Raw genomic sequence first — 26,056 nt, 5'->3', positions numbered from 1 at the left:
TTCCTTCCCACAGCCCCTCTGTGGTCTGAGACAGCATGGGGCCCTAACTAGAAACAGACCAGATGTGGCTGTCTCAGTTAGAACAGGAGCCAAAGCAGACTTTCTTATAACTTATCCAGCCTTCTGCTATAGCAACACAAAATCGATTAAGAAAAACATCATCAAACGCTGGCGTGGACGCAGAATGACAGAAACTCTCATTCACTGCTAGCTCAAACAGCAGACAACATGGCCGATTTCAGAAAAAAATTATTAGCTGTGTCATACAAACCTAAATACCTTAAGATCCACCAAGCTCATTCCTCCACGTTCAAGTCTGCACTTAAAGCCAGGCACACAATGATTACAGAAGCTTTTGTATACGTTTGGAGAAATTAAAGTGGAAAGCAAGCAGGATGCCTCTCATCGGATAAACAGATTTAGATGGTGGGGCATTAAACAAGTTACTCGGTAATAAAAAGAGATGGCGTGCCAGGCTGGTGACCCACACCTGTCGTCCCAACACTTGAGAGAAGAGTAAGTCTAAGGGCCAGCTTGGGCTACACAGCAAGTTCCAGGCCAGCCTGGGCTACATGCTGAGATCCTATCTCCAAAAACCAAAACCAAGAAGACAGGTGATAGGGAGAACATTACATAGTTAAACACACTGGTGTGAACAGAATACATTCCATCAGTATTAACTATCTCAAATTCTTTAAAAAGGCCAAAAGAGAGAAGCAAAAGCTTGGTGTTGTCGGACCTCAGAAGACTGTTTTAAAGTAGGAAGCCTATTCCGTGCTGCTCTGTGACAGCAAACACACCACACACTGGTCGAAACCCACAAACTGCAGCAGAGCGAAAGCTACTGTGACTGTGGGTCACAGATGCTAACAGGGTGTTGGTATAACTCATCAGTTATAACACATTCGATCACAGAGGTCAACAGTGCAAGCTGCAGGCGTGTATTTCCTCCTTAACCTGAAATCTGCTCTAGGAACTGTGTTCGTCTGTTTGTTTGTTTGTTTGGGGTGTTTGTGTGTTTCTTTGTTTGGGGTCACTGGCCCAGGACTACTCAGGGACTTGAACTCTGGGTACATCACCCACACTCTATCAGAATATTTCACTCTTTTTATCCTCCCTGCTCAAAGTGGGGAAAAAAAAACTACAAAGGACTATTTAGGCCGAAACTCAAGAATACATATAGTCACACTGGCAAGGACAGCACAGAGAACGGACCTCTGAATACATAAGAACATGTTTTCCATTCCCTGACACAATAGTAGCTTTGTACAAGACGTTTAATACTGGGACCCACTGGGAATATTTTCTCCCACTAGGAAAGAAAAAAGAAAAAAATCAAGACTTTATCAACTCTCTTGGAGAATTCTGTCCAGGAGACAAAGCAGCCACATGTAGTGCTGGCATTTACCAAAACCTAATACTTTCCAATGTTCATTCAACCTAAACACACTCTAGACACACACAGAAAAGTGGAATTAGAACTTTACTCACTTTCATTGATATCTAATAATTAGACTCTATAATTCTGCTAAAATAGGGGAGCAGACTGTAAAGTCTGTTCAGGATTGTACCTCGAGTAACTTCTATATGTTTTAATCCACTATATGTCATGCCACTTAACATACCTCGGAAGCTCTGGCTTTACTCAAAATCGACTTTTCAGTAAAATTATTTCCCTAAGCACTGATTTGTAACATTTACTTGTCAAGGTATAGACAATCAAAGTGCACAGTTTATGTCAGGTCCCATCACAAGTGCGATCAGTGATAACAGATGTGTCTCTCCGTCAGGGACACTGACTTCATTAAGAAGCCTGTTTGATGTCTGTGAAATGGCAGTGCTGTACTGAGCTATGGATATTAGAAATTCAGAAATTCACAGGGTAGAGCTCCTAGTTTTATATTGGCTTCTGAACCTTCCTTCTAACCCCTGCCATCTTTTCCCTCCACAGTGCTGTCGCTTACCCTATGTATGTCGCATCTGTTGAGGAACATTCAGCGTTCTACTCTCCTCAAAATTAAAGCAAAAACCTGTGGTCCTTGGCATGACACCCAAGCCTCCTTTCAATCTGATTCAACACAAGGCTCTCTCCAACCAAGCTTGCTTCTCAGTGAACCTCGCACCCCTGGCTACCCTAAGGCTCTCCTTCCCCCGGCTGGTCATACCTTATCCAAGAGGCACATCTCTGTCGACCATACACATAAAGCTTTCCTTGCAACGCTGCACTCTTTTTATTTATGGGTTTGTTTTTTTTTTTGCACTCTTAAGGGTTGGGGTGACGGCTCACTGGGATGAAGCACTTGCTTCTGTTGCTGGGATATAACACTGTCCAAAGCCAACAAGGGGTGACAGTTGTCTAGCTTATGGGTTGCTTTATCCATAACTGAGGGAAACCAGAGCAGGAGCTCAAGGCAGGAACCTGGAGACAGGAACTGAAGCAGACATGAGCGCTGCTTCCTGCCTTGCCTTGTGGCATTCAGCTACCTTTCTTACAGAACCCAGGCCCACCTTCTCAGAGGTGGCCCCTCCCACATTGGCCTGGGCCCTCCTCCACCAACAGGCAGTCAACCAAACCCCCCACAGACATGCCCACTAGCCCATCTAATGGGGGCAATTCCTCAGTTGGGGTTCCCTCTTCTCAGATATTTCAACATTGTGTGCAGTTGATGAGAACTAACTAGCACAGCACTAAGAGTGAGGACCCAGTACCACATTAAAAAGCCAGGCCCAACAGTGTGCCTCTAACCCGTGCTGGGCAGGGCAGAAACAGCGAGACTCCTCGAGCACACTGGCCAGCAAGTAGCCTAGCTGAACAAATTCCGTACTGAAGTGTGAGACCAAGTCTCAAAACAAGGTGGATAGCACCGGAGGACCACAGAGGTGGACCTCTGCCCTCCACGCGCATGCACAGAAACATAGGCATACACAGGAAATAATGACAACAGCCACCACCATCAATCAAGAGAATTAGTAGGGGAGGGCACTTTGTTACGTCACTTGAAGAAGCAACTTCAACAAATGCCTGGGCTTCATCTTCCGGAAGCAGAGAACATAACCATGGGATTACTGACAGCTGAGAAATGGACCCAAAAATCTGTCCTATTTTGTGTTTCCAGTCCTTACAGAGAGAAGCATCCACTCCTTGCTAACTCATAAGAAAACATAAGCATTCTAAACGGCAAAGCGCCTTGAGTTTGCACTGTGCTTGTAAGGCAGGAGAAACTCAAGGATTCCGCCGTGCATTCTCCATTTTCGTTCCAGCTACGGAGCATGAGTGAGCAGACAGCCTGATATCCCATCTGTGTGAGGCGACCATGACTTCAGATGTTTTCATAATCTCCGATTTCATGAGGAGGCTTTGCTCCAACACTCCAGCTCCTCACGCAGCCCAGCTCCTGGGGCCCATCAGACCCAAAGGCAGAAACACAAAAGCTTCATTGCTCGCTGTCAAACAACGACGAGGCTGTAAGTTGTTCTCATTGCCCCTCCTTCTCGTCACTGCCCAAATAAAACTGTCCAGCCAGAAATTAAGCATCACCAAACTGACCAAATGGGAACAGAGAACCTAAAGGTTTCTAAAATCGTGAAGCTTTCTCTTTGAAGTATTTGCCTGTATAAGCTCTGATCACACTTCGGCCAGTACAAAAGGAACTAAAACAGTGTCAGTGTGACACTGGAGGGCCAAAGATAAATTTATTAACAGTATCTATCAGGTCCTTACATTCCCGAACTAATATGCATTTCTTACGTCCTAAGGCAGTAAACAAGTTCCGTGATTAATTTAAGTACTGGTTACTCAGTGAGAATTACTGCTTTAGTCCATGGTATAACATGTTTATTTCCTTCTGAAAGTCCTCAGAGAGTCCAACGACGCCTTCATATACTCCCACAGACTTTGCTGAAGTCTACCATACTTTGTTACAGCTGTTAAGACGCAGCCAAACTTCAAGTTTCCAATTTAGCCCAGACATTTTCTCCTGTGTGCCAGACACTGCTGGTTATAAAAGCCAGTGGCCATTCTTCCCCTATCGTGTACAACTCTAACTCTGACTTTGTTCATGACACTAGATGAAGAAGGCCTTAAACAAACAATCAAAAAACAAACAAACAAACAAACACGAACTCCTACATTTTCTTACTTGCAGATAGAGGTAGTTGACCAATGAAACTGAAACACAAGGCTGGAAAAGTAGCAAGCATATTGTAACTATTAAATGATCATGTAATAGACTCTAAGTGGCTAAGTAGCAATATACAAGCCTGTGCCCCTTCTGGGAAAGGCAGATACATTATAGCCCTGGCCTGTCTGTCTTGAAGTTATTGATACTTAAAGGAGAGTGGAGGAAGGCGGGGAGGGGGGAGTCTATTTAGTCTACACTTTGTCAGGAGCAGTTAATCTCAAGGAACATGAAACAAACTAAACTCAGTTTTAATGAAAATCACAGACTAACACAAACTAACTCAATGTTACCCTATCATAGTGTAGCATAAAGTTCACTTTATGCCAGGAACACAGCATGAATACAAGGGAACCTGAAATCAAGGTTTGCAGAATCCTGAAGCCACTTGAAACCTGAGCCAGAACATCACAGAACATGCTGCACAGAGCAGAGAACTTCCTCACACATTCACCCAAACATTCGCCTTGCTGGAGTACCAGAACCTGTCTCCAGCAAGGAGACATTTATTGATCCGCCGCATGTCTCCCTAAGGTGGCAAGACTAACTGAAAACAAACTCCTGTATTCTCCCTTCCTTCTGCTGCCATGAGCGCCGTAATCATACAAATACCTGGGGAAGGCAGAAATCCCCACCTCTGATTCAAATACCAAAGGTTCTCTTAGCAATACTGTAGGCTAATAGCCAAAGTGTCTGCCAACCCTAATAATGTTCGCACTGCAGCCGTGTGGGAACTGATAAGTTCCGGATATTGGAAGAATCAGCATGGTGTTAGACCAAGAAATGTCAATGTTTTCAATTAGTTCTAAAATATACAGAGCAGGGGCTGGCAAGATGGCTCAGCTGATCACGTGTTGCTGCACAAGCCTGACAACTCAGGTTTGATCCTCAGAACCCACATTATAAAGCCAGATTGGGGGGGGGACTTTGGGGATGGGAACCAGTAGAATAAAAATACGTTGTATGAAAGTCTCACGAAGCAAAAATATAAATGAATAACAAGCCGGATGCTATACCACACACCTGCGATCCTGTGCTCCACTGGCAAAGTGGTGAGCAGAGACGGGACAATGCCCAGAAATTCAGTTGATGGAAGCTGCGTAGCACACAGGGAGAGCCTGCCTCACCAGGGTGAAGAACTGGTCCCTCCCAAATCTGTTCTGACCCTCAGACCTCAGTTTGATCACACACGCACATGCACACACATACGCATACACATGCACTCACACACTCACACATGCACATGAACACTCGCACGCATGCACACACACAAGTAAAAAGTACATGGAATAAACCGTAATTGTCCACATTAATTGTTTTCACATTTAACATCATATAAAAGCATCTGTGTTGGAAAACCATGGTTCATGACAACTTACACAGCAGTTAATGTGACAGCAAGCTAAGTGTTCGTTTATAACAGTACACCAGCAAATTTCACTACACTACCACTTGAGATGAGGTCACTCCGTCTTTTATACTAAGCTGCTAAAAATATTCTGTACCATACAGGGACTATACTGAATAATTTACTATAGATAGAAAGGTACTGACATGGGCAATTTCTAATATAAACAGTATTAAAGAATTGTGCTTAAAAAAATACTTTTGTTTGTCCTGATTTGTTACCAATTGAAATAACCCAATTATTTAACTTCAGGAATATTTTGATCTGACATATTTTCACGATGAATCTATTTGCAAATAACCGGATGAGAATATGATCCAGAACACTACACCCTTCTTTGCAGCAAATAAATCCTTGTGTTATTCTAGTTCAGTAAACAGTTGCCTATTTTTACTCTGACTTAAAGGACCAAAGCCATACACGAGAATAGAACACACCATGAAAATCAGAGCTTGTTCACCACTATCCTTTGTCTCTTGAGGGGCCTGGTATGAAGTCCTCCCAAGGCTTTGTGAGGATATGCCCAACAAGGCTCTCAACTTCCGAGTCCAACAAGCCTAACATTATAGATTACCGCTGTTCTCTATGTTGTGACACTTACACTACTCAACACCCGGGCACATACTTGGCAACCCAGTCACCCTGCAGGTGAGAGCGAATGCACTCTGTAACCCAGGACTTTGAACAGAAATAAAAATCAAAATAGCCTCTCTTTAAACTGGAACATGAAAATGTGTTGAACGGTGCATCGTTTCAGGAAAGTGAACTTGGAAAGTTTTGTGAACTGGCACTCCCTATTCAAAGCAGACAATTCTTTTCTAATTAGATCAGCCCCTATAGTGAGCCATTGGGATAAGTACTGGAGTGAAGTCATCCTATTGGTCACTGATGGGAAATCAAAACCGGCTTCCAAATGCATCAGGAAACAATGGGTATGCCGGGTCTCTGGCTTTTCACAGAATACACTGGCCAATAAGCTCCTTTTCCTCTCCAAGGCTAAGTGAAATTCAGAACATCTGTATGGCCGAATGCAATTTGATGACCTAAGCATTTCAAGACCGCAAAGAACGGGGGAAATGCCCCCTTGGTTTCCTTCTGTGAAATCTTGGGCAAAAGTGTCTTGAGAAATGTCTGTCTGACAGCATCACTAGCAGTAACATTAGTCCCAGTCAAGGGGTGAGATGCAGAACGGCCATGCATATTTAATTTTCTGTTATTTACTAGGACAAATAAGACAAACTTCTAAACAAGGCCTGTTTCCTCAAGACTGGCTATAATCAGCATTCTGGCTATTTCTTTGAATTACCCACTTATCACTTATATTAAACTTGATCTGACAAAAAAAAAATTAAAAGCTCTATTTTTTCCTAAGCATATGACATATACATTGTAGCCCTTCCTGATTTTTTCCCCCGAAATCACAGAGCTTATAGACCTACACTGCAGTGTTTCTTATTTTTAACTCTCTAGAGACAACTGAGTGAGAAAAACAACATCTTAAACGGAAAAACAGAAACAATCCTCAGAACATCACACATACAATCAAGTGCCCAGATAGGAGTTAGCTTAAAATATCACTGCACTTGCTCAGGGCTGTATTATCCACAATAGAGCTTTGGCACAAAGGAATTCCACTTGTGTTTACAAAATGATACGCCAAGTCTAAGAATCCAGTTGCAGAACACATTCTAGTGAGGGGTAAAACATGAGTGTAGGAAGACTTGAGTTTTAGGGAGCTTGAAGATTCTGTGCTTCAGTTTTGGATCCATATTAGTAACAGAAAACTATTTATATTTTATTTCACCCGCAGAGCTTGAGTTACTAAACCCAAAGTGAATATTCAACAGATGCCCTCGGGTCCATCATATGAAATACCTGATTCACTATTAATATTTTACACACATCTGTGAGCCATCCTCACGAACACATAAATGTGAAGCATCTCTCTACATTTCAAGAGACGTGAAGGCTCAACACGGTTAAGACTCAAAGAAAGCCCAAGTTAAAGTAACCATAATACTTAGATATCCAAGACAATCAAGTTGGCCGAATTTCCTGGACATAAACGATCGGCAAAAAAAAATGTATCTTAAAATAGACTTCTTTAACATTTAAATGTACAACCAACTCTCTTGATTAAAGACTTCCTTTTATCATGATTTGAAATAATTTTGGACTGCATCATTCTTAGTATATAATCACAAGCGAGAAACTTTTCAAATAAGTACGATTTTTCGAGAGACAGAAAAAAAAATCAGTGCTGTGCTCCAGAATACAAGAACCTTTACAGGTTGGCCAAGCCTACGCAGCCAGGCTTGGAAATCTCACGGAGAAGTAATGGCATCCAACCCTCCCAGGAAGAATTATGGCTATGCTTGGTGCTTAAGAGCTTCTACAAAGGGAAAGACAAGGCAAAGTGCTTCTTGGAAACAGACCTCCCCCGCCCTTCATTCCACCGCCTACCCTAGGGCGTCTCCGAACCCTCACCCACCCGGCCCTGCTCTGGGGTAAAGGATTTCACCCATGGCACCTGGCGGTCCCCAGAGCTGGTTCCGGCTGCTGTTTACTTGTGCCCCACGAGGGGGTGGCTCTGATTTGGAAAAGGTAACGGTTCCCATGGGCCCTGCCCCGCCGCACAGCCCAGCGCAGGGACCTCGTACCTTTGTACCTCTCCAGGACATCCTCGTAGGCCTGGAGGTACTCCTGCTCCTCCACATACAGGTAGGCGGCGGGGGACAGGTACCCCGCCATGCCCGGGTCCCGGGGACTGGCCGCGCCCGTGGGCCCGCGACCCGGGTGGAGGCGTCAGCAACCCCGGGCTGAAGGATCGGCGCGGCAGCAGGCCCGGGGCGGCGTCCCCAAGGAAGGCTTAGGGGGGTGGTGGGCGGTGGCTCGGGGCGAGCAGCCTCCTGACCCTGCGCCCCGGGCCAAGGCGCTGCGGAGGAGCGCGCTGCCCCGCCGGGATGCGCCGCGCTTCTGCCGCATCTCCCGGCTGCGCCGCAGACGCCCGCCCGGGAGGAGGAGCGGCAGCGCTGGGCTCCGGCACCGCCCTCCGGCCCGCCCACCGCCCGCCGCGGGTCTCAGCGCGGTTTCTATTTGGGACCCACAACAGGTGCCGGAAAACAAAGCCTCGGGTCCCGTCCCTACTGAGGGAGCTGGAGGCTCTCCACCCCGGGAAGGGGAGTAGTGAACCATGCTGGAAGTAATTTCCCCAGCCCATCTTAGGACGTCGGAGGACCAGGTCACTATAAGAAGGCAGGGAGGGGGACAGACAGCGTCCAGGAGACGCCCGGACCTGGCGGCCTCTGGAGGTGGCAGGGCGCATCAGGGCCTGAGAGCGCCGCCAGGGTCAGGGCAGCTGAGGACCAAGGCAGCGGCCCCTCCCTTCTGCCCCCCAGAGCCTGCCAGTGCATCTGCCGCTGTTCCGGGAGGGACTGTCCACTCACCATGGCCCAGATTACTGTCACCGCCTCCTTCCTCTTATTATTCGTTGCACATAGTACCAGTATCCGCAGAGCAGAATGCATATGGTTCTCTTAAATTTGACGCGTCGTATGCTAAAATAAGTAACTTTAAAGGACCCCAGGATAAGCCAGCTGGTACTCAGGCATGTAAATGGATGTTTTTCAGAACAAGGGAATTCAGTGGCTGTGGATGGAATCCTCCTCACTGTGGGCCACCAGCAAGTAACTGACTCTCCTCATGGAGAAAGGGTGAGGTAACAGAACCTAAATGAAGCCTGATTGTAAAAGGGGGTGTGTGTGTGTGTGTGTGTGTGTGTCCAAGTTCATTCTTAGAAAATCCATTCACTACATGCATATCCCCTCTTGATATATGACACTTCTCTCTAAATCTTCCCATTTCCTCCTTTTTATGTGAGGACAAAATACGCTTGAACGGTGACCTCTGTTCAAGAATCAGGGCAGGTAACGCTCCTTGGCAACTGATCTGCTTTTATTTCCCCAAATAAAAAGCAAGACCCCATCTCTCCTCTCTAGCCTGATCCCTGGCCTATGACCTGGGTTTGTCCCCTGCACATAAGTACAGTTCAACGTGGTGTTCTTGCGCATATGTGTATGAAGCAACCTTGGGAAAACATCTTGGAATGAGGAGTTAGCAGTTAAGTTCCCATTCACACTCCACATTCGGACAGACACACTCAGAATACACAGTCAGATGTGTAAAGGGAAAGTCCGACCGAGGAGCATCCGGCTTTATGAATATAGTAAGCATATGCTTTCCTGAACTTCAAACTGTCCATTTAAAGAGCCGGTCAAATGAACAAAAGTAGCAGTATCTGGGCTTCAGCCTTTGCCCCAAGCATTCTTGAAACCACAATGGCGGGTGGATACGCTAGTGATCACAGTACAACCCACAGGGAAGGAGAAAAGGCGTAGCTACAAAGCTTGCTCTGGAGGCAAGGCCGCCGGAATCCAGATCCTAGCTGATGGTCTTGTGGTGCTTGTGGTGCTGAGGGAACTCATGAACTGAGAAAAATCACAGGTCCGATTGTATAGGGCACTTGCAGGCCTTGTGAGATGTATGCATAACTGCTCACAAGACACCTCGCTGTACACACAGGTAGCACATTATTAATAGAGAATCTTCCATGTGGCGGGGGAATTTGCAAGATGATTTACATTTGCTATCTCTGTTTTACAAACCTCTGTCTCCATCCTACATTTCACCCCAGCAAAGACCCTTCAGTTAAGAAACTGGGACTGAGAGAAGTTCAGTAATTGTCCAAGGGAAATGCAGGTAGAGACGGGTCGTGAGTGTGCATACCTACAATTCCGGCTTTGGGGAGACGAGGCGAGGGGACCAGGGGAGAGGACCAGGATTCAAGGTCAGCCTCAGCACACTGACAGATAACCTATGTCCTATGAGACCGCAGCTCACGAAGTAGCAACAACAAACTTCACCACAGTGAGAGGGGAGGCACACACCCAAACTTACGTGTTCAGAATCTGGTCCTTCAACTGGCCAAGCCCAACTTTAAAAGTTCCCCTCTTAAAACAACATCACCGAAAACAAAAACCATGCACAGTTACTGGTAATTTCAAGACAGAAAACCCGGCTGACATACCCTACAGTAGAGCTAAGGACAGCTCTAAAGACGGTTATATCCATGTGTAAAATGCAATTACTCGGTAGGCGCTGCAAAGCCCCTCCCCTCACCTGTTACTGGACCTCACAGTGACCCTAAGAAAGAGAAAGTGAATATCCTGTAACTGCAGATTTTAATATAATGAAGCTACAATAAATATTAAAACACAACCACCCTCTTTTTTTATTTTTCAGTGATGGGCATCGATCGAACCAAGGCCTTAGGTAACCAAGGCAAGTGCTCTACCATTGAGCTATCTGGAGATATAGAAACACAACGTCACCGTCACCAGCGATGTACTACAACACAAACCTGATTACATTACTACACTGCTTTAAAACCTCTTGGAGATGCTCCACTGTGTACAGGAGTAGCCCTGGGGACTCCACAGTAGAGGCCAGCACCAGGGTACTCTCTACCATCCCCTAGCAATACCTCGGCTTAACTACACACACTGTTTGCAGTTCAGTTAAGCAAGTCCCCTATGCTTGTCCATGAAGTTCCATTCCTTTGAAGTGGCCTTCCCTGTCAACCTAATTCTATCAAGCTCTCTTAATCTCGGCTCAAGTGGTACTTGCTCTCAAAGGCCTTTCAGGAGCCTCGCACATCTCCCCTTCTCCCCCAGGTTAATTAGACTCCTCTGGGTTCTTTGAATATTAGACACCTCCAGCCATGACAGCTGATCTCTCAGAGCACGTTGTAACTGTCCGGGAGCCATTGTGTCGTACTAGCTATGACTCTTTAAAGACAGAACTATGTATTTTACTGCAAGAACTCAATAAGCATGTGTTAACTACGGGTGAATGAACTTATCCAACGGTCCGTGTGGCTTTTGACTCAGGGGCGCGCGTGGTGGTGGGGGGCATTTCATAAACAACTCTGATGACCTTTAAAATATATATTAAGCTCTTTTACGACTGAAAATGAGCACCGCAAATTTCTCACCATTCCCGAACAGCACTCCATCTTTCACAAGGGATTAATTTCAAGAAAGAGCTAAGTTTCAAGCAGAGCGTAAGGTGTGTTGTAAAATTAAAAGTGGGAGTTTTAGTGGCGTGTTTTCAAACTGTCCTCACTACCCGATTCCCCTTGCATAAACTGCACTCTCATCACACTGGGTACACAGTGGCCAGGCTCATACATGATGCACAATAATTCAGGCACATGAGGGATTAAAATGACACCTGTGAGCTGACCTCTGACCCAGTACGCCATGTGAGTTATCGTTTATGAGTTGTGTAGCAAACGTGTAACATACCAATATTTTAAGAAGCAGTGATATACGTCTGCGTTTCCATTCGGTTGTTCATTACGTTTTCTTCTACTTTCTGAAGAATTCGTGTGATTTTAAAAGTAGATACTTTGAGGTCTCAGTCACCCACCCTCAATCTCAAAGGACACTTCACAATGAACAGCACATGGTCTCTGTCCTCAGGACTACAGTTGCCTCAGATCCAGCACTGCCCCAGGTCCCTCCAGGCCTTCCTTTCCTACAGTGCCCACTGAGGGTAACAGCTACTCCCATGACGGATGCCTGTAGTTGTCCCGTGGCTTATGTGATAATGGCACCACTGACAGACACCTACCCTCTTTCTATCTCATAAGCTCAAACAAAATATCTACCCAGCGCCAGGCGTGGCAGTGAATGACTTCAATTCCCGTCATTCAAGAAGCAGAAGCCTGCAGATGAGTTTAAGGCCAGCCTAGTCTATGTAAGGACCTCCAGGCCAGCCAGGGCTATACAGTCAGCCCCTATTTCAAGAAACACAAAAGTCAAATCAACAACCAAACTTTACAGAACAGGCATCCAGATGTTTTGATGCCCTGGGCGGGCCCAAAACAGTGGGCATGCACCTTCCCTTCACCTATAGTCTCCTAGTGCTGTTATTTCAGGTAGAGCCCGCTCCTCTCCCTTGAGAGTGAGAGCTGCAGGGAGCCTTCAACAAGACAGGCAGGCCTGAGTGACTAAAGGTGTCCTGAGGTGAAGGTAAAGAGAGCCAAGGCCCAAGCCACCTCACTCTCACTTGGCTCCCAGTCTCCATCCTCCCTCCTTCCTCTTCCCGTTCCTGCTCCACCCCTCCTCCTCAAAGGCTGGGCGAGACTCTCTGGCCTCTCAGGACAGAAGCCAAGAGAAGCTCTAGCCTGTTGCCCCAGAAACCCTGACTACAGAGTGACCTGCCAGGCTCTGCTTGTTTTTCTTAGAATCAAAAAAAAAAAAAATCTGACTTCAGAGACCCCAAGGAGACTCTCTAGGCTGCCTTGATGACTGTAATCTGGAAATGGTCACAGCCCTCGGGAAGACAAAACCCCAATATCTGCATGACCTGGGAAACCACTATGAGAACACAGCCCCCAACTCCTGTCCTGTCACAAGTGGGGACAGGGGAGAGGGAAGGAGGCCTGAACATCTGGCCTTTGGTCTTTGTAAGGGACTCTCCTAAGACTACCGGGTCCCATCCTGCCCTATTACCATTTCCAAGGATGAAAAAAAAAATGCTAAGGGACTGCAGAACTATCCACCCAGGAGGCCACTACATGCACAGACCCTGCTGGAACCACAGGGCCTGAAAGCTGCTCTCTGTGGTGTTCTCAGTTTACAGCTGAGAGAAACAAGCTCCCTTCTGGTTCAGCTTGTATGGCCAATGCAAGGAAACACCCCACACGCAGGACACAAACACTGGCATCTCCATGGATTAATTAATCAAGAGTGCATGATGGCCCCTCACAAGCACTAAAGACACAAAGCATCTATGGCCACATGATGCTGCTCACAGGCTCACAGAAAAGCTACATTTGAGAGAGAGAGAGAGAGAGAGAGAGAGAGAGAGAGAGAGAGAGAGAGAGAGAGAGATCCAAATTGCTGGGTTGGGCGCAGCATCCTAGGTACCAAAACCTTGAGACTTGAGTTAGAACTGCGTAGCTCAGCGCCCTTGGGCAAAAGAAAGAAAAAAAAGGCTGTTCCCCCAAAATATTCCAGGAAGTCACTGGTATTAGCACTCTCGGGTTGCCTTGATGGTTAGCGTACATCCCCAGCAAAGTTTAACACAGATACCAGTAAATATTTGCTTGCATTTAGAATCTATCGATTCATCCAACCAGAAAGCAGAGTCAAACAGCTTAGTCACCAGAGCAAGCAGGCAAAGCGCTCCATGAAGTAAACACGGTCATTTCCTCCCCCACCTGAGACAAATTTCTAACCCGAGCATCAGCCTGCAGATCCGGCGCCAGGGAACAGATGGGAGCATTTCTGCCACCCTGGTCTCCCACTCCATCCCCTCCCCCACTCACCTGCTATCCGAAGCACGGCCCTCTCGGCGGGGTCCAGCACTGAGCCCCCTTGAATCTTTCTTTTGGATCTCTCGTGCTTAGGCAAATTCCAGGGTAAGGTGTCTCCAGGAGCTGGAGATGCTGAACCAGATTTCTGGCTGAAATCATCCTCGTCAGAAAAATCCGCAGAGGAGGACATAGAACAGCGGTAGGACGCGTTCCCGGAGCTCTGAGGAGGATGACACGGGAGAAGCATTAGCGACCGCTCGCTCGCAAAACGAGCATCACTCGCTGAGGATCATCGATTACGATCACTCTGCCCCCCTCCCCACCTCCAAACTGCGCTGCGCCGTCCCCAGAGAACACGCACACAAATAAAAACAAGACGAACCCCGGGGCTCACCATAGCTTCTTGGCCAAGTCTGCTCCTGTAGAAACAATACGCAAGCCGTTCCAATACATGGAGACCAGAAGGAAGAAGTGTGTGGCCTGCGCTCCAGCACCAGCTCAAATGACTGGGCCAACAATGAAGCCAGAATCAACAGCCTTCCTGTGACAAATCTACAGTATCTGGCTCCCCCACCAGGACAGCAGAAACATTTTCCATTGCTAGCCTTCTGGTTAATTCATTAATGCAACTAACTTTAAGTTTCACAAACAAAGCACAAATGCAGGATGTTGGGTCCCACCTCCTTCCCGTTTCAAGCCTCCGGGCCACTGGAGCCTCCTTTTAACCAGTTTTGAGCCCTGTGTCCCCTTTATTTAATTTTCTGCATGAGACTGAAGCGGGTTCCCAGAAGAGGGTGAGGAGGGAGGGAAGGAGGGAGGGAGGGCTAATTCTGAGAAGAGCCTTTTCTTAAGACCCGGAGAACACAAAAGCCTGCTTTCAAAAGCCGTAGACACGGCCAATAAACAAACATCTGAACTCAGTTTAGAGTTCTTGAGATAATTTAAACTTCCAGCAGTGAAGGGTTGCCAATAATGTAAATGGGGACACAGCGAGGGGACAGGAAGCCAAGTTCTCCTCAGCTGCAGCCATCAGTAAGAGGAGAAACACAGACTTTTACCAAAACCACTCTGCCCCAAGGTTATTCTTCCTGGATTCAGCAGGAGCTTGGTATCCTCCAGGCACGTGGTGCTCTTCCTTCCTTCTCAGGGGACTGTGTCTGTGAGTATTTTGGACAGCCCACAGCTCGGTGAGGAAAAGATGCTGAACACCTATGCTGTGGGCTGGATTAAAAATTCTAGAGAGGGGGCTGGGGATTTAGCTCAGTGGTAGAGCGCTTACCTAGGAAGCGCAAGGCCCTGGGTTCGGTCCCCAGCTCCGAAAAAAAGAACCAAAAAAAAAAAAAAAATTCTAGAGAGTATCAAAGGGATACTCTGAAGCTCACAGTGAAGATGCCTGACTAACATGACTGGAATTCCCTGAGAGGAAAGTTGCATGGATTCCTGGGCATCGAGCAGCCAGCAGGAATGAGCTCAATGAGGGAAACTCCGATTTGAAGTAAGAACAGTGAGCTACTCAGGCTGGTTCCCCACAGCACCAACAGGCTGTGTGAGCAACACCCACACACTCATACACACGGGGCTTGTGAGACTGCAGCCAATCAGGACCGCTGACTTTGCCACTGTCCATCGAAACCACAGCTGTTCCACGGTCAAAGCTACTATTGTGAGAATTCACATATCCCTACGAAATGAGGGATGTTAAGTTTTGCTTACACCATGTTGACTTTCCTAATAATAATAACGACACCTTAAGCAAGCTTGACAAAAGTAAATGAATGAACTTGAAGTTCTATATGTTAGCTACAGTTCCTAGAGAGGCGTGTACGGCATTTAGTTGTTATATGAACCCAATTTATTCTCCCAAGCTTTTCTGAAATTTCAACCTGAGTTATCCGAGGTTTGTGTTTTGCAGAATCTGAAGGGAAGGGCGACGTTTTTAAGGACTTTTAGGGGTTACCAGGTTTCTTTGGTTGCCTTGGGTTCCTCAAAATGGTTTCCTCTTGTCCTTTCTTAAGGTTCTTATTTATCTCTGAGATTGTATTTCTACACTATCTTAGTGAGACCAGTAATTTGTTAATCTTTGCAGAGGTGTGTGTGTGGGAAGGGGGGAGGGTAGCTGCTCTTTTCCAAAAATCTCTGGTCACTGATTTTTGCTGAGTAAATTTTTTTAATGGCCAGAGTCACAGCTGACTGAACAACAAAATGTGATTTATGCCATGACACAACCACTATTAATCACCCACAGCCAGATGGGGACAGTTACTACCCTGGACCCAAGGGTGTTGACTGGCACAGCCTCTACTCTGGTCATGTCACTGATAACCAGATAAGAGAGAACAGTAAGAAAAAATAATCAGGACCACATCTTTCAACAATTTACTACAGGCCACACACATTTATATCATATGCGTTTATAAGAAGTGATATCCCTTCTTGTCTACAGGGTTCAAGCCTTTTAACAATTACAGTATTAGATTTTTTTTTCCCAAACATGCACCAAAAAGGAAAAAAAATCACTTTGAGAACTGGAGACAGTCTACAAAATTAAAGCCCATTTGAAAGCTTAAAATTGATACTATATTTAAATAAAGCTACTTCAAAGTGGAGAGTTCATATAAACTATTACATTCCTTATTGATCTGTAATCACTTGCCAAATCATGCTACTATCTTAGGGCTGGAGCGGACAGTACTGGGTTTTATTTGTTTGGAGAAAATAAACAGTTCTCTGGCCAAAACACTGCAGCCTGACCTTTGATGAGGGGCTTAACTTGGTAGGACGAAGGGAAAGGAGTCCTGTAAGCAGCAAACGCCCCTACTTCTGATTCTACTAGCTGCTTAAAGATCGATTCCTATTAAAGTATAAATGCTCATCCATAGGGGTTAGTTAAATATACTATATCTATAACATAGGCTACTCTGCAGAAATTAAACAAATATGTTGCTCTACAATTAACAAAGAGGAACTAATATATGATAGCTGTAAAAATCCAAACACACATATGCAACCCCTTGTGTGTTTAAGTACGGATATATCACTGTTAAATAGGGACTAACTCTGGGCACTGGCAAAGATTAACATGTTTCGTTGGTTTCTTAGTTTTTAAACTCAAACAAATAAACCAAGAAACGTCCCGAGAAAATATCGGATACGGAAACTAGTGGTTTGCTCTGGGAGCTGGGGAGCACCAGTGAAACGCGAATGGAGCCCCCCCTGAAGCCTCCTCCCGAGCAAAGCAAATAAACAATTATGCAGGAACTACATTAGCAGATGTATGGGATTCTCTGGCCTCCTGACCCCAGGGTTAGGACTCCAATTCACACCACTCCCTGTCATCTCCTCCCGCTGATAACCAGGAAAAAGAAGGAGGAACTGGTTCTTCAGAAAGGGAAAGGATCTCTGGGATTCTGAAGACAAGGCTGTTGTCTCACAAGCGGGTGCGTCCTGACTCTGTGCTCATGTTGAGTCTCTGTAACCAAGTGAGTAAAAACACTAGGCTTCCACAAACCAAACAACCCTGCACCAAGTCGTCCACAACCTCAGCTAGTAAAACTAAGCAACAATCAAATTAGGCCACTAAAAGCTTCACTCTAACTTTCCTGATAGCCAGTTCACTGACGCAGTACAAAACAACTGCAATTTCCTGATGCCAGGATAACTAGGCAATGTGACAGTTTTAGATGAACGATAAGATTTTAACTGACGTCCTGGGACAGAATCGGTGACATGGCCAGCAGGACTGTCTAACTGGTTGTGGCCAGGTCTACACAGTCTGGTCTGTGAGATACTGCTGGAAAATTGTCTTGGTCCTGAGTCCTCTCCAAAGGCAATGGGAAACAAGGCCAAAGAGAGTTTGCTAAAGAGCTGGACATCCAAGAGTCCCACCAGGTGAAGAATACACTCTCTCTGACCCACCAACTCAGTGTCTACCTACATCTTTAAAAAAAAATGGGGGAGATGTTTGACACAAATCTCGATTGTACCGATGTCCGTCCAAGATTCTGCAAAACAATCCACAGTGTGAAACATTTACTCCCCAAAAAAGGGACTCTGGGATGTGAACAGAAAAAGGAGACACCAAAAAGAGTCGCTTTCTTCCCAGCTTAAGCAGCATATGCTGCCTAGACGCCTCTTTATGGGTGACTGTAACCAGAGACTAGATCAAGCTCTTTACTCGGTAGCCCAGCATCTGAAACAACAATCCAGAACAGCAAGAGATGTTTAGGGGGACTTGGAGGACTTATCCACGTCCTCCATCATACAAAGTGAAGCCAGAGACCTCTACTTGATCCTTTCAACGGCAAAACCTGGGTCCTTTCCAGTGTATCCACACACAAGATAAAACTTAACATCCTCAAAACTCTCAAAGATCTTATCATGAATTTGCAGGGTGCAAAAGAATCAGGCTTGTTTTACATTTAGTACTGGACCCAAATCATGGAAAGAAAAACCGTGCAAGAACACATCAAAGTTGACTCCTGCACAACGTGGGTTTGGATTCAGCAAATGCCCCCTTTACACACATTTGTTTTCGATTTGTGACAATCTGGAAATGCTAAAAGATTAATAACCTAGAAATAGTGAAGAAAATTAAGATATAGGCTTGGTAAGGCTCAGTGGTAGAACCCTTCCCCCCCCTTCCTGGCACACACAAATTCCTTATTTCTTCCTCAGTACTACAAAGAAAAGAAGAAGAAGAAACGGGAATGTACAAGATATACAAAAATCATTAAATCTTTAAAAAGAAAACAGCTCCACAAAACCAAGACCACAGACTAATATCCCGAGACATTCCATAACTAGACAACTCTGGCAGAGGTTGGCATTAGTGGGTTCACTGAGGTCGGCCTGCCAGTTTTCAAAGACAAATTAATGGCAAACATTTAGCACTAAGGAGACTTCGTATGAAAATCAAGGTGTGGATCGAATGCCTCCTGACACGGTCTTCACCCGGCCACGTTTCTTCTCATGCTACCCGAGTGTGAGGCACACACTCCCTCATTAATTCGGGGATGAGATGCCACTGGACTCAGAGGGTAAAGGAAAAATAAAAGGTGGGAGAAGTGGGGGGACTATGCTAACTGACAGAATGGGAGTTAAAGCGTTTTTAAGAAGAAGAGAACTATAGAGCACAGAACGAGAAAAACAGGAGGCAGCTATCAAGTATTTTAGTTAAACTAATTAAATGGATACCCCATAAATACCGGTGAGTCAAGTTTCTCTAAGGGCAGAGTTACTGTCCTTTAGTACGGTAATTGTCTTTAATTCCCAGAAAATGTTAGAGAGCTGTGTGACGCTACACGCTGGCTCAAGGTTTCCAGCAATCTCGCTAGACACCCACTGGCTTCCTGCTGGCTTGATTTTTACCTGCATTTACCCACCTACCCCATGTCATGAGAGAGACTTTGATTCTAAGTATTCCAGAACCAGAATGTGCCACCGCTCCTGTTAGAAAGAAGATGGGGGTTACGGCCATACCTTGTATAAGCCCTGAGGTATAAACACAGACCCTCTCCATACCCCATCTACATCTATGTTGTCTTGTAGAAATCTGAAGTTGCATACGGGATTGCAGCGTGTACTTTGGTTAACCATCATGTGTCCTTGAGAAAACTGCCTGGCCCCCGGGGAATTCTGTGGGTTCCTCTGAGAACCAGGAAACAGTAACGCTAATGTGTACAGTAGTATCAGTGGAAGAAATAGCCATTCTTGACATTTTAGGTGTGAGGTGATGTCGCCCCTTATGCTTATTTGATCCAAGGACAGAAGACTGCAGGGGACCAGTGCAACTGTGGGACAGCCGCACTCACTCACTTTTAACAGCCCGAAAGATACAAAGAGAGCCCGATTCTCCTCTCTGTCCTTTCCAAACTTTATAAGCCACGTCCCGGTGCTTGGTGGTGCCCTTGTGTTTTCTCATCACATTCCTTTAAAAAAAAAAAAATTCACTGTTTCCACTACAAAACAACAGCCAAAGATGAAAAGCGCCAGCATTTTTAAAAACTGTAGGTGCCTAATTGTCTCTATCAGTCCTTGTGGCTCCGTTTTCATTACCTGGGCTCCTTAATGAGATTGCAGAAAAGCACCCTTGCTAAAGGCTTCCACAAACGTGCGCTGTCAAGAATAACTTCTTCATTAAAGACACACACACACACACACACACACACACACACACACACGAACGCGCGCACAAACACACACACCAAACTTTTTGTTACTGTGTTGAAACAAGGTCCCAGACCAGAGCTTAGGCCCCAGGAACCTCATTTCCCATTCAGAAGAAAGAGCTACCAGATATGCACTAAGAGAAGATAATTCTGCCTCTTTAGAGCACATCTGACCAGGATTTAATAACCACAGGTGAGCACAAGGAGACACACGGCCTTTGTGCTGGTCTGGTGAGAAATTCAACCTAGCTGGGATGTTGAACACTAGGCAAATCCAACCAAACACACACACACACACACACACACACACACACACACACACACACACGCTCACACATGCACACATGCACACACGCGCACGCACGCGCACACACACATGCACACACACGCACACACACGCAAGCGCGCACACACACACTCGCACATGCACACATGCACACACACACACACTCACACATGCACACACACACGCTCGCACATGCACACATGCACACACACACGCTCGCACATGCACACACGTGCACACACACGCGCGCGCGCACACACATGCATGTGCATTCTAAACCCCTTGACTAACTTTTAGGTTCTTGCTAAGATTTGCCAGTCAGATCACCTCAGAGATCCAGCCAGAACAACTATGGCCGGCTCAAAGCCCCTACACATCTAGAAGGCTGCCTCAGCTTTTTCCATGTCTTTCCAACAGATCTTTCTCTTAAAAATGACTGTAGACTCCTTCCTTTCTGGTTCTCCCTAGAGAAAGCACATGGCAGGGCAGGAAGCAAAATCAGCTCACGAGAGAGCAATGTCTCTAGAGGCACATGTCTCGAGGTGAAAACAGACCCTCAGCCTCCAAAAAACCCATAAGGCACCCGTCCTTGGGCTTCGGAAGCATCGGTGGGGCCTCAATTGGGAACTTCTTGAGTCCCAGGAAAGGTGTCACGGAGAAACGTTTAACAGGTGACCCAGACCATAGAGTCAAAGTTTCAAAGGATCCAGGTGTCAGATCATAACAGAAGCAGCCAGAAAGCTCTATGAGGGCAATCCTGAGGAGTGGGACAGGGGAGTCAGGCACAACTTGAAGCCACAAATGTCCCTTCCCCATTCCTCAATGCTTTAGCATACATCTGACAGGACCTTACAGAGAGTGGAGTGCAGACACCATCTGTGCATTGTCACGGCTCTCATGAGAGCTGTGTCCTGTGGGCCGTGGTAGATACGTTATGTTATTGTTAGTCTTGTAGCAACTTATGAGCCGTCATATTATCAGCTCAAGAACAATAATAATAACAATACCTATAATCCTTCTGACCTCTTATTGTCTACGAGAACTAGATGAAATAAGCCCATGGTGCTTATAAAGCAAACTCACGGGGTTGGGGATTTAGCTCAGTGGTAGAGCGCTTGCCTAGCAAGTGCAAGGCCCTGGGTTTGGTCCCCAGCTCCGAAAAAAAAAGAAAAAAAAAGCAAACTCACTCATTCACCGTGCCCACAGCCCGGCCCTGCTCACTTATGGCCCTCCTGCTTGCTCATAATGCGCATGGATGAGTTGTTTGAATTCCAATCTCCTGACCTTTCTCCCCTTCCCACCTGCCCATCTGACCCTGAAACGGCCTGTTCTGTTTGGATCCAGCTGCTATCATACTTCCTGTAGCCATGACATAAGCAAAGAATGTGTCAGAGCACATCAGGACCGAAATACGTATGAACCAGGGAGATGGTACATGGTGGCAATGTGCAGCGGTTCAAGCAAGATGTGCAGCGTTCAAACAAGATGGCGTCCTAGTGCTGAGAGACACGACAGAGGCTCCCGGCACTAACTCAGAAGCTATCGTCGAGGAAAAATTAGTATTCTCCAATGGAGTCTCATTCGATCTACGAGCCACACACTTAAGGGCAAGCTCCACACCCAGCAGGAGATGCCCAACTCAGAAAGAAGCCTGTGGGATTTTCGTAGAGTTTTGGTCTGTCTCAAGTTGCCTGGGCTTTTGTTGTTTTTAATCTTAATTGTTTGCTTTGAAGGCCCTCTGAAGAGAGAGAGAGAAAGAAGGTATGAGAGCTGGGTGGTGGGTAGCTGAGGAGGATATGGGGGGAGTTGGGGGGGGAACTGTGATCAGAATGTATTGTATAAAAAAAAATGTATGTTCATAAGAAAAAAGACTGTGTCAAAATGTCTGGCAGCATCCAAAAGACAGTATATGTTATCAGAAAGGCAAATGCTGTGCAGAATAAACAAAGAGCTGGTCACTGTGCCCCTTCCACCCCACTGCTGAACTGCCCCAGGGTGGGGGAGGGGCGGGGGACAAACCACACCTGTGATCTGGCTAGGCCGATTTTCTCAGAAACCCAGTTTCTGGTAAACCATCAGTGCAGACACTGCACTGGAAGCATTCGTATATCTGTTCATCATTTAGACCAGCAGACATCTATCTAGTACAGTGGATGGCTCTCCACAGTGCTGTGTGCCTCAGCCAACCAGGAGGAGGCCTTATGAGCACAGACTCAGGTTGCCAGTAGGTCCCAAAGGACTGCCTTACCTGTGTGCCTCTAGCTCGAGGCACACAGAAGTCAAACTCACGGTTGTTAAACCAGTTCTGACCTGAATTTCCAGCCTGACCTACAGATTTCTGCCATTCTCACAATCTCTTGAGCTAATGTCTTAAAATAAATAAGTCTGTGGACACACTCTTATGAGGGCATGCACACATGCGTGCTCCACAGCCGATGCGTCTGCCTGGCCCTGTTTCTCTGAAGAGTCTCACTTAGACAGGGCTACCCCCAAGGCATGGTCAAGCCTTACCCCAACTACATTTTAAGGGAGCACAAACAATTTCTCTGGTTCCCATTTTTTTCAATGTTAGTGCTTCTGTGGGGCTTCTGCTAGCCTGAGGTAGGAAGCCACAGGGCTTCATCTTCATAATTAACTCCCAAGTGGGAGGAGTTTTACCTTCCCCTCTTGCTCACGTTCTAAACTCGGGCAGCCACAATCCTCACCAGATATCAGACACTATCAAAGTGATATTGTGATAACAGGCTATCTCGGAGGGGCATGATACACCTCTAACAAAGCACAGCACGAAATGTCACAGCATCTCATTTGAAGATCCAAAGGATAATATGAAACCCATCATAAAGAACTTGGGATATCAATGATCACCAAAAAGGCACCTTCAAGGTGACATCTACACGATGTCTTACCACAAAATGGATGCTATAGCCTAGCCAGAGAAACACACGTTAACTTTCTTCCACAAAATAATGATTTTTCAGTGCAGACTTTTAACTAATAAATGTATTTTATTTTTGGTTTTTCAGACAGTCAGAAGATCTGCTACCACGAGCTGGTGCCTCTCTCTCTCTCTCTCTCTCTCTCTCTCTCTCTCTCTCTCTCTCTCTCTCTCCCCCCCCTCTAACCTTGGCTGTCCTGGAACTCGCTCTGTAAACCAGAGCTGGCCTCAAACTCAGAGATCCACCTGCCTCTGCCTCCCGAGTGCTGGGACTAAAGGCAAAGAATTTTTTTTTAAATCTCTCTCCCTTCATATCGCAATGCATACTATGACCTTTATACCAGCAATAAAGATTCATCTTTCAGATGTAAAGCTTTTACTTCTAGTCAGACATTAAGAACGATGAGCCCTCCACACTAGGGGGTGAGGTCATCAGACTCTAGCCTGGAGAAATACTTGATAAAAAAGAAAGAGAACTGAGTCTCACAGAGGAAGAAAATGTTGCCTGTTACAGTTTCCCGTGCAGACATTTTTCACCAACACAGAGGCGGAATTTAGAAGGACCGAGAACACCCTTTCCTAACGGAAGCCCAGGCTGGCTTAGTCTGGAAAGCACTGAAGACAAAGGGTTTCTGCAGCCTGGAGCAGCTACTTCGGATCTGTGAGTGAGCATCCACCCTTCGGCCCCTCGGGTTGGGAGCCTGGGCATCACGGTTCCCCAGGCACAGGAACTGCAGCCGTGGCTGGCTTCTCACCTGCCTCTCCAGTCCTCTAGGGAGAGAATGATCGCTGATGTAATCAGACAGTCAGAAGATCTGCCACCACGAGCTGGTGCCACTGTGTCTGAACTGCTCCGCTAGAATTACCCTTTCCACACCTCCGACAGGCATGTAACATGCACATGCTCATGACAGGGATAAATAAACCATCGATGTACACCCTAAGTCATCAGTGGCTTGCCAGCAATTCCCCACAAGGAGATGTGAGCCATCTGTAAGCAACTAAGGGGAGAAAGGGAAAACATTAACTTCCCACCACTTCACAAAATCTATGTCTTCTCATCACGTAGGGAGGCCACAGTTAAAATTCTTCCAGCCAAAATGGAAACCACAGGAAGAACATCAAAAAGCGTTAAGGTAAGGCCGGAAGAACAAAGGCTTTACCTAAAGTAGGCCTGGATTTCCATTCCCAACTCCTGCTCACGCTAGCTGTGTGTGACTTTGGTACCCGTGGTAACTCACGAAATGTCTGTGAACCTCGGATTACTCATCTAAACAATGAGACTAATGTCTCCTGTCAGAGTCATCCTGCAGATCAGGGTAATATACACAAGGGTTAAGGCTAAGTCTAGCACACAGCCGGACATGTCAAGTGACACTGTCATCTTTAAAAGCTGTGCCAAAGCTGTCAGTTTCCTGAGCATGCCCACAGTCTCAGCCATATAACCTTAAAGCACTAAGGCACCAGGGTTGTCAGTCAGTCCCACTCTGTGCTACACAGGGACAATCGACCTACTGAAACTAATAGAGGGGCACGCATGACGTTCTCAGTGGACCTTCAGCAAATAAAAATCACGTTCTTATTCCAGTTCTTGTCTAAACTGCAACTGGTCTCCTCACTTCTCTCCTGGTCCATAGCAGTCCTTCTCACAGGACCTAGACTGAATCTTTAAAACGTATTAAAAGTAATCCCTAGTCAATCATGTTCTAAAACCCTCCTGCATGACTTCCCACATTACTGAGTAAAATCCAGAACCTGTTCTTCCACTGAAGGCCCTAGGGGCCTTCGCCAGCCTAACACACCCACCCGCCCCTGGGCAAGGCTAGGCCAGGTTCCATTCTCCACCCACGGTTCTCAGGAGGAGCAGGAACTTTCTTGAAAAACCGCAGTACTGATTGATAGTCGCCTGACCCTCTGGGTCCCAGATAGAGTTTGAATGCATGTGTTATGCTTGCTAGCCAATAGAGTCAAAGGTCAATATGCTTAGCCAGTAAGTTTAAACTGTAACTTTGCTAATGTAACCTGTACCCCTAAAAAGTATAAAAACTACTTGTTATAGCCATTTGGGATTGCCTTCTAGTCACTCGCCATGAGGGGCTGATTGAGGGTCGATCCTGACACACCGGAAAATAAACCTCTTGCATTTGCATCGACCTCCGTTCTCCTGTCTAACTTGGGAGTGTCTCCCAGTAGTTAAGACTCATTTCATGTCTTACACCACCAACAGGGCCTTGGGGTTGATCCTGAAAGATCTGCTCAAGTGTTAATTCTAAAGAAACCTACTAGTAATCTACCAGTCTGGTCAAAGTCTCCCCTCCCACTTCCTCACCTCCTCCCCGGATCTTCTCCCATTTCCCCGCTACCTGGCCCTTTGCATAGTGACTTCCTGATCTGTGTTATATGTGTCCCTCACTCAAACTCTAAACTACAGGGCTGTTTTCTTTGGCACTGCAGCTCCAGTGGTTCAGACAGTACCTGTGAAATGAGGCTGCAGTAGTGAGTTAATTCTTCAGAAAGCCCTGTACTGCCCCGAACATGGTGACTGCCCTAAAATACTGACCTCATCTGTACTAACCAGTTCCCTCCAGTTTGTCTTTCTTCCTTTCCCACTTTACACATGCCCCAAGCTTGTCCTGAACAGAGGGGTTACAGCATAACTTCGCATTGCCTCCCCGTTCACAGCTAAGGGGTACTCC

The 26,056-nt window shown here is 46.2% G+C and overlaps 1 protein-coding gene and 1 long non-coding RNA gene across 32 annotated transcripts in view; one reads left to right on the top strand and one right to left on the bottom strand.

Annotated features, from left to right (window-relative positions):
- Window positions 1-26,056, bottom strand: part of Dst (dystonin) — a 393,820-nt gene that overhangs the window by 285,105 nt on the left and 82,659 nt on the right. For 19 of the 30 annotated variants that reach the window (XM_017596770.3, XM_017596775.3, XM_017596773.3 and 16 more), the window contains exon 4: window positions 13,982-14,189. In XM_017596770.3, coding sequence (XP_017452259.1) covers window positions 13,982-14,189 — 208 coding nt within the window. Of the gene's footprint in view, window positions 1-8,246; window positions 9,388-13,981; window positions 14,190-14,363; window positions 14,920-26,056 lie in introns of those variants that run through there. The other 11 variants (XM_017596779.3, XM_063267135.1, XM_063267140.1 and 8 more) reach the window with 7 other exon arrangements.
- Window positions 8,049-11,747, top strand: LOC102551615 (uncharacterized). Of its 2 annotated transcripts, none has more exons than XR_594332.4 (3): window positions 8,049-8,307; window positions 9,217-9,299; window positions 10,888-11,747. It is a non-coding gene; the product is annotated as an uncharacterized LOC102551615 (long non-coding RNA). The 2 variants fall into 2 exon arrangements; XR_005489472.2 differs by having other exon boundaries at window positions 9,217-9,304.

This window comes from Rattus norvegicus, chromosome 9 (assembly GCF_036323735.1).
Source record: "Rattus norvegicus strain BN/NHsdMcwi chromosome 9, GRCr8, whole genome shotgun sequence".
NCBI classification, from domain to species: Eukaryota; Metazoa; Chordata; class Mammalia; order Rodentia; family Muridae; genus Rattus; species Rattus norvegicus.
Note: the sequence above shows the minus strand (reverse complement) of the source record. Positions and strands in the feature narration are given on the sequence as shown.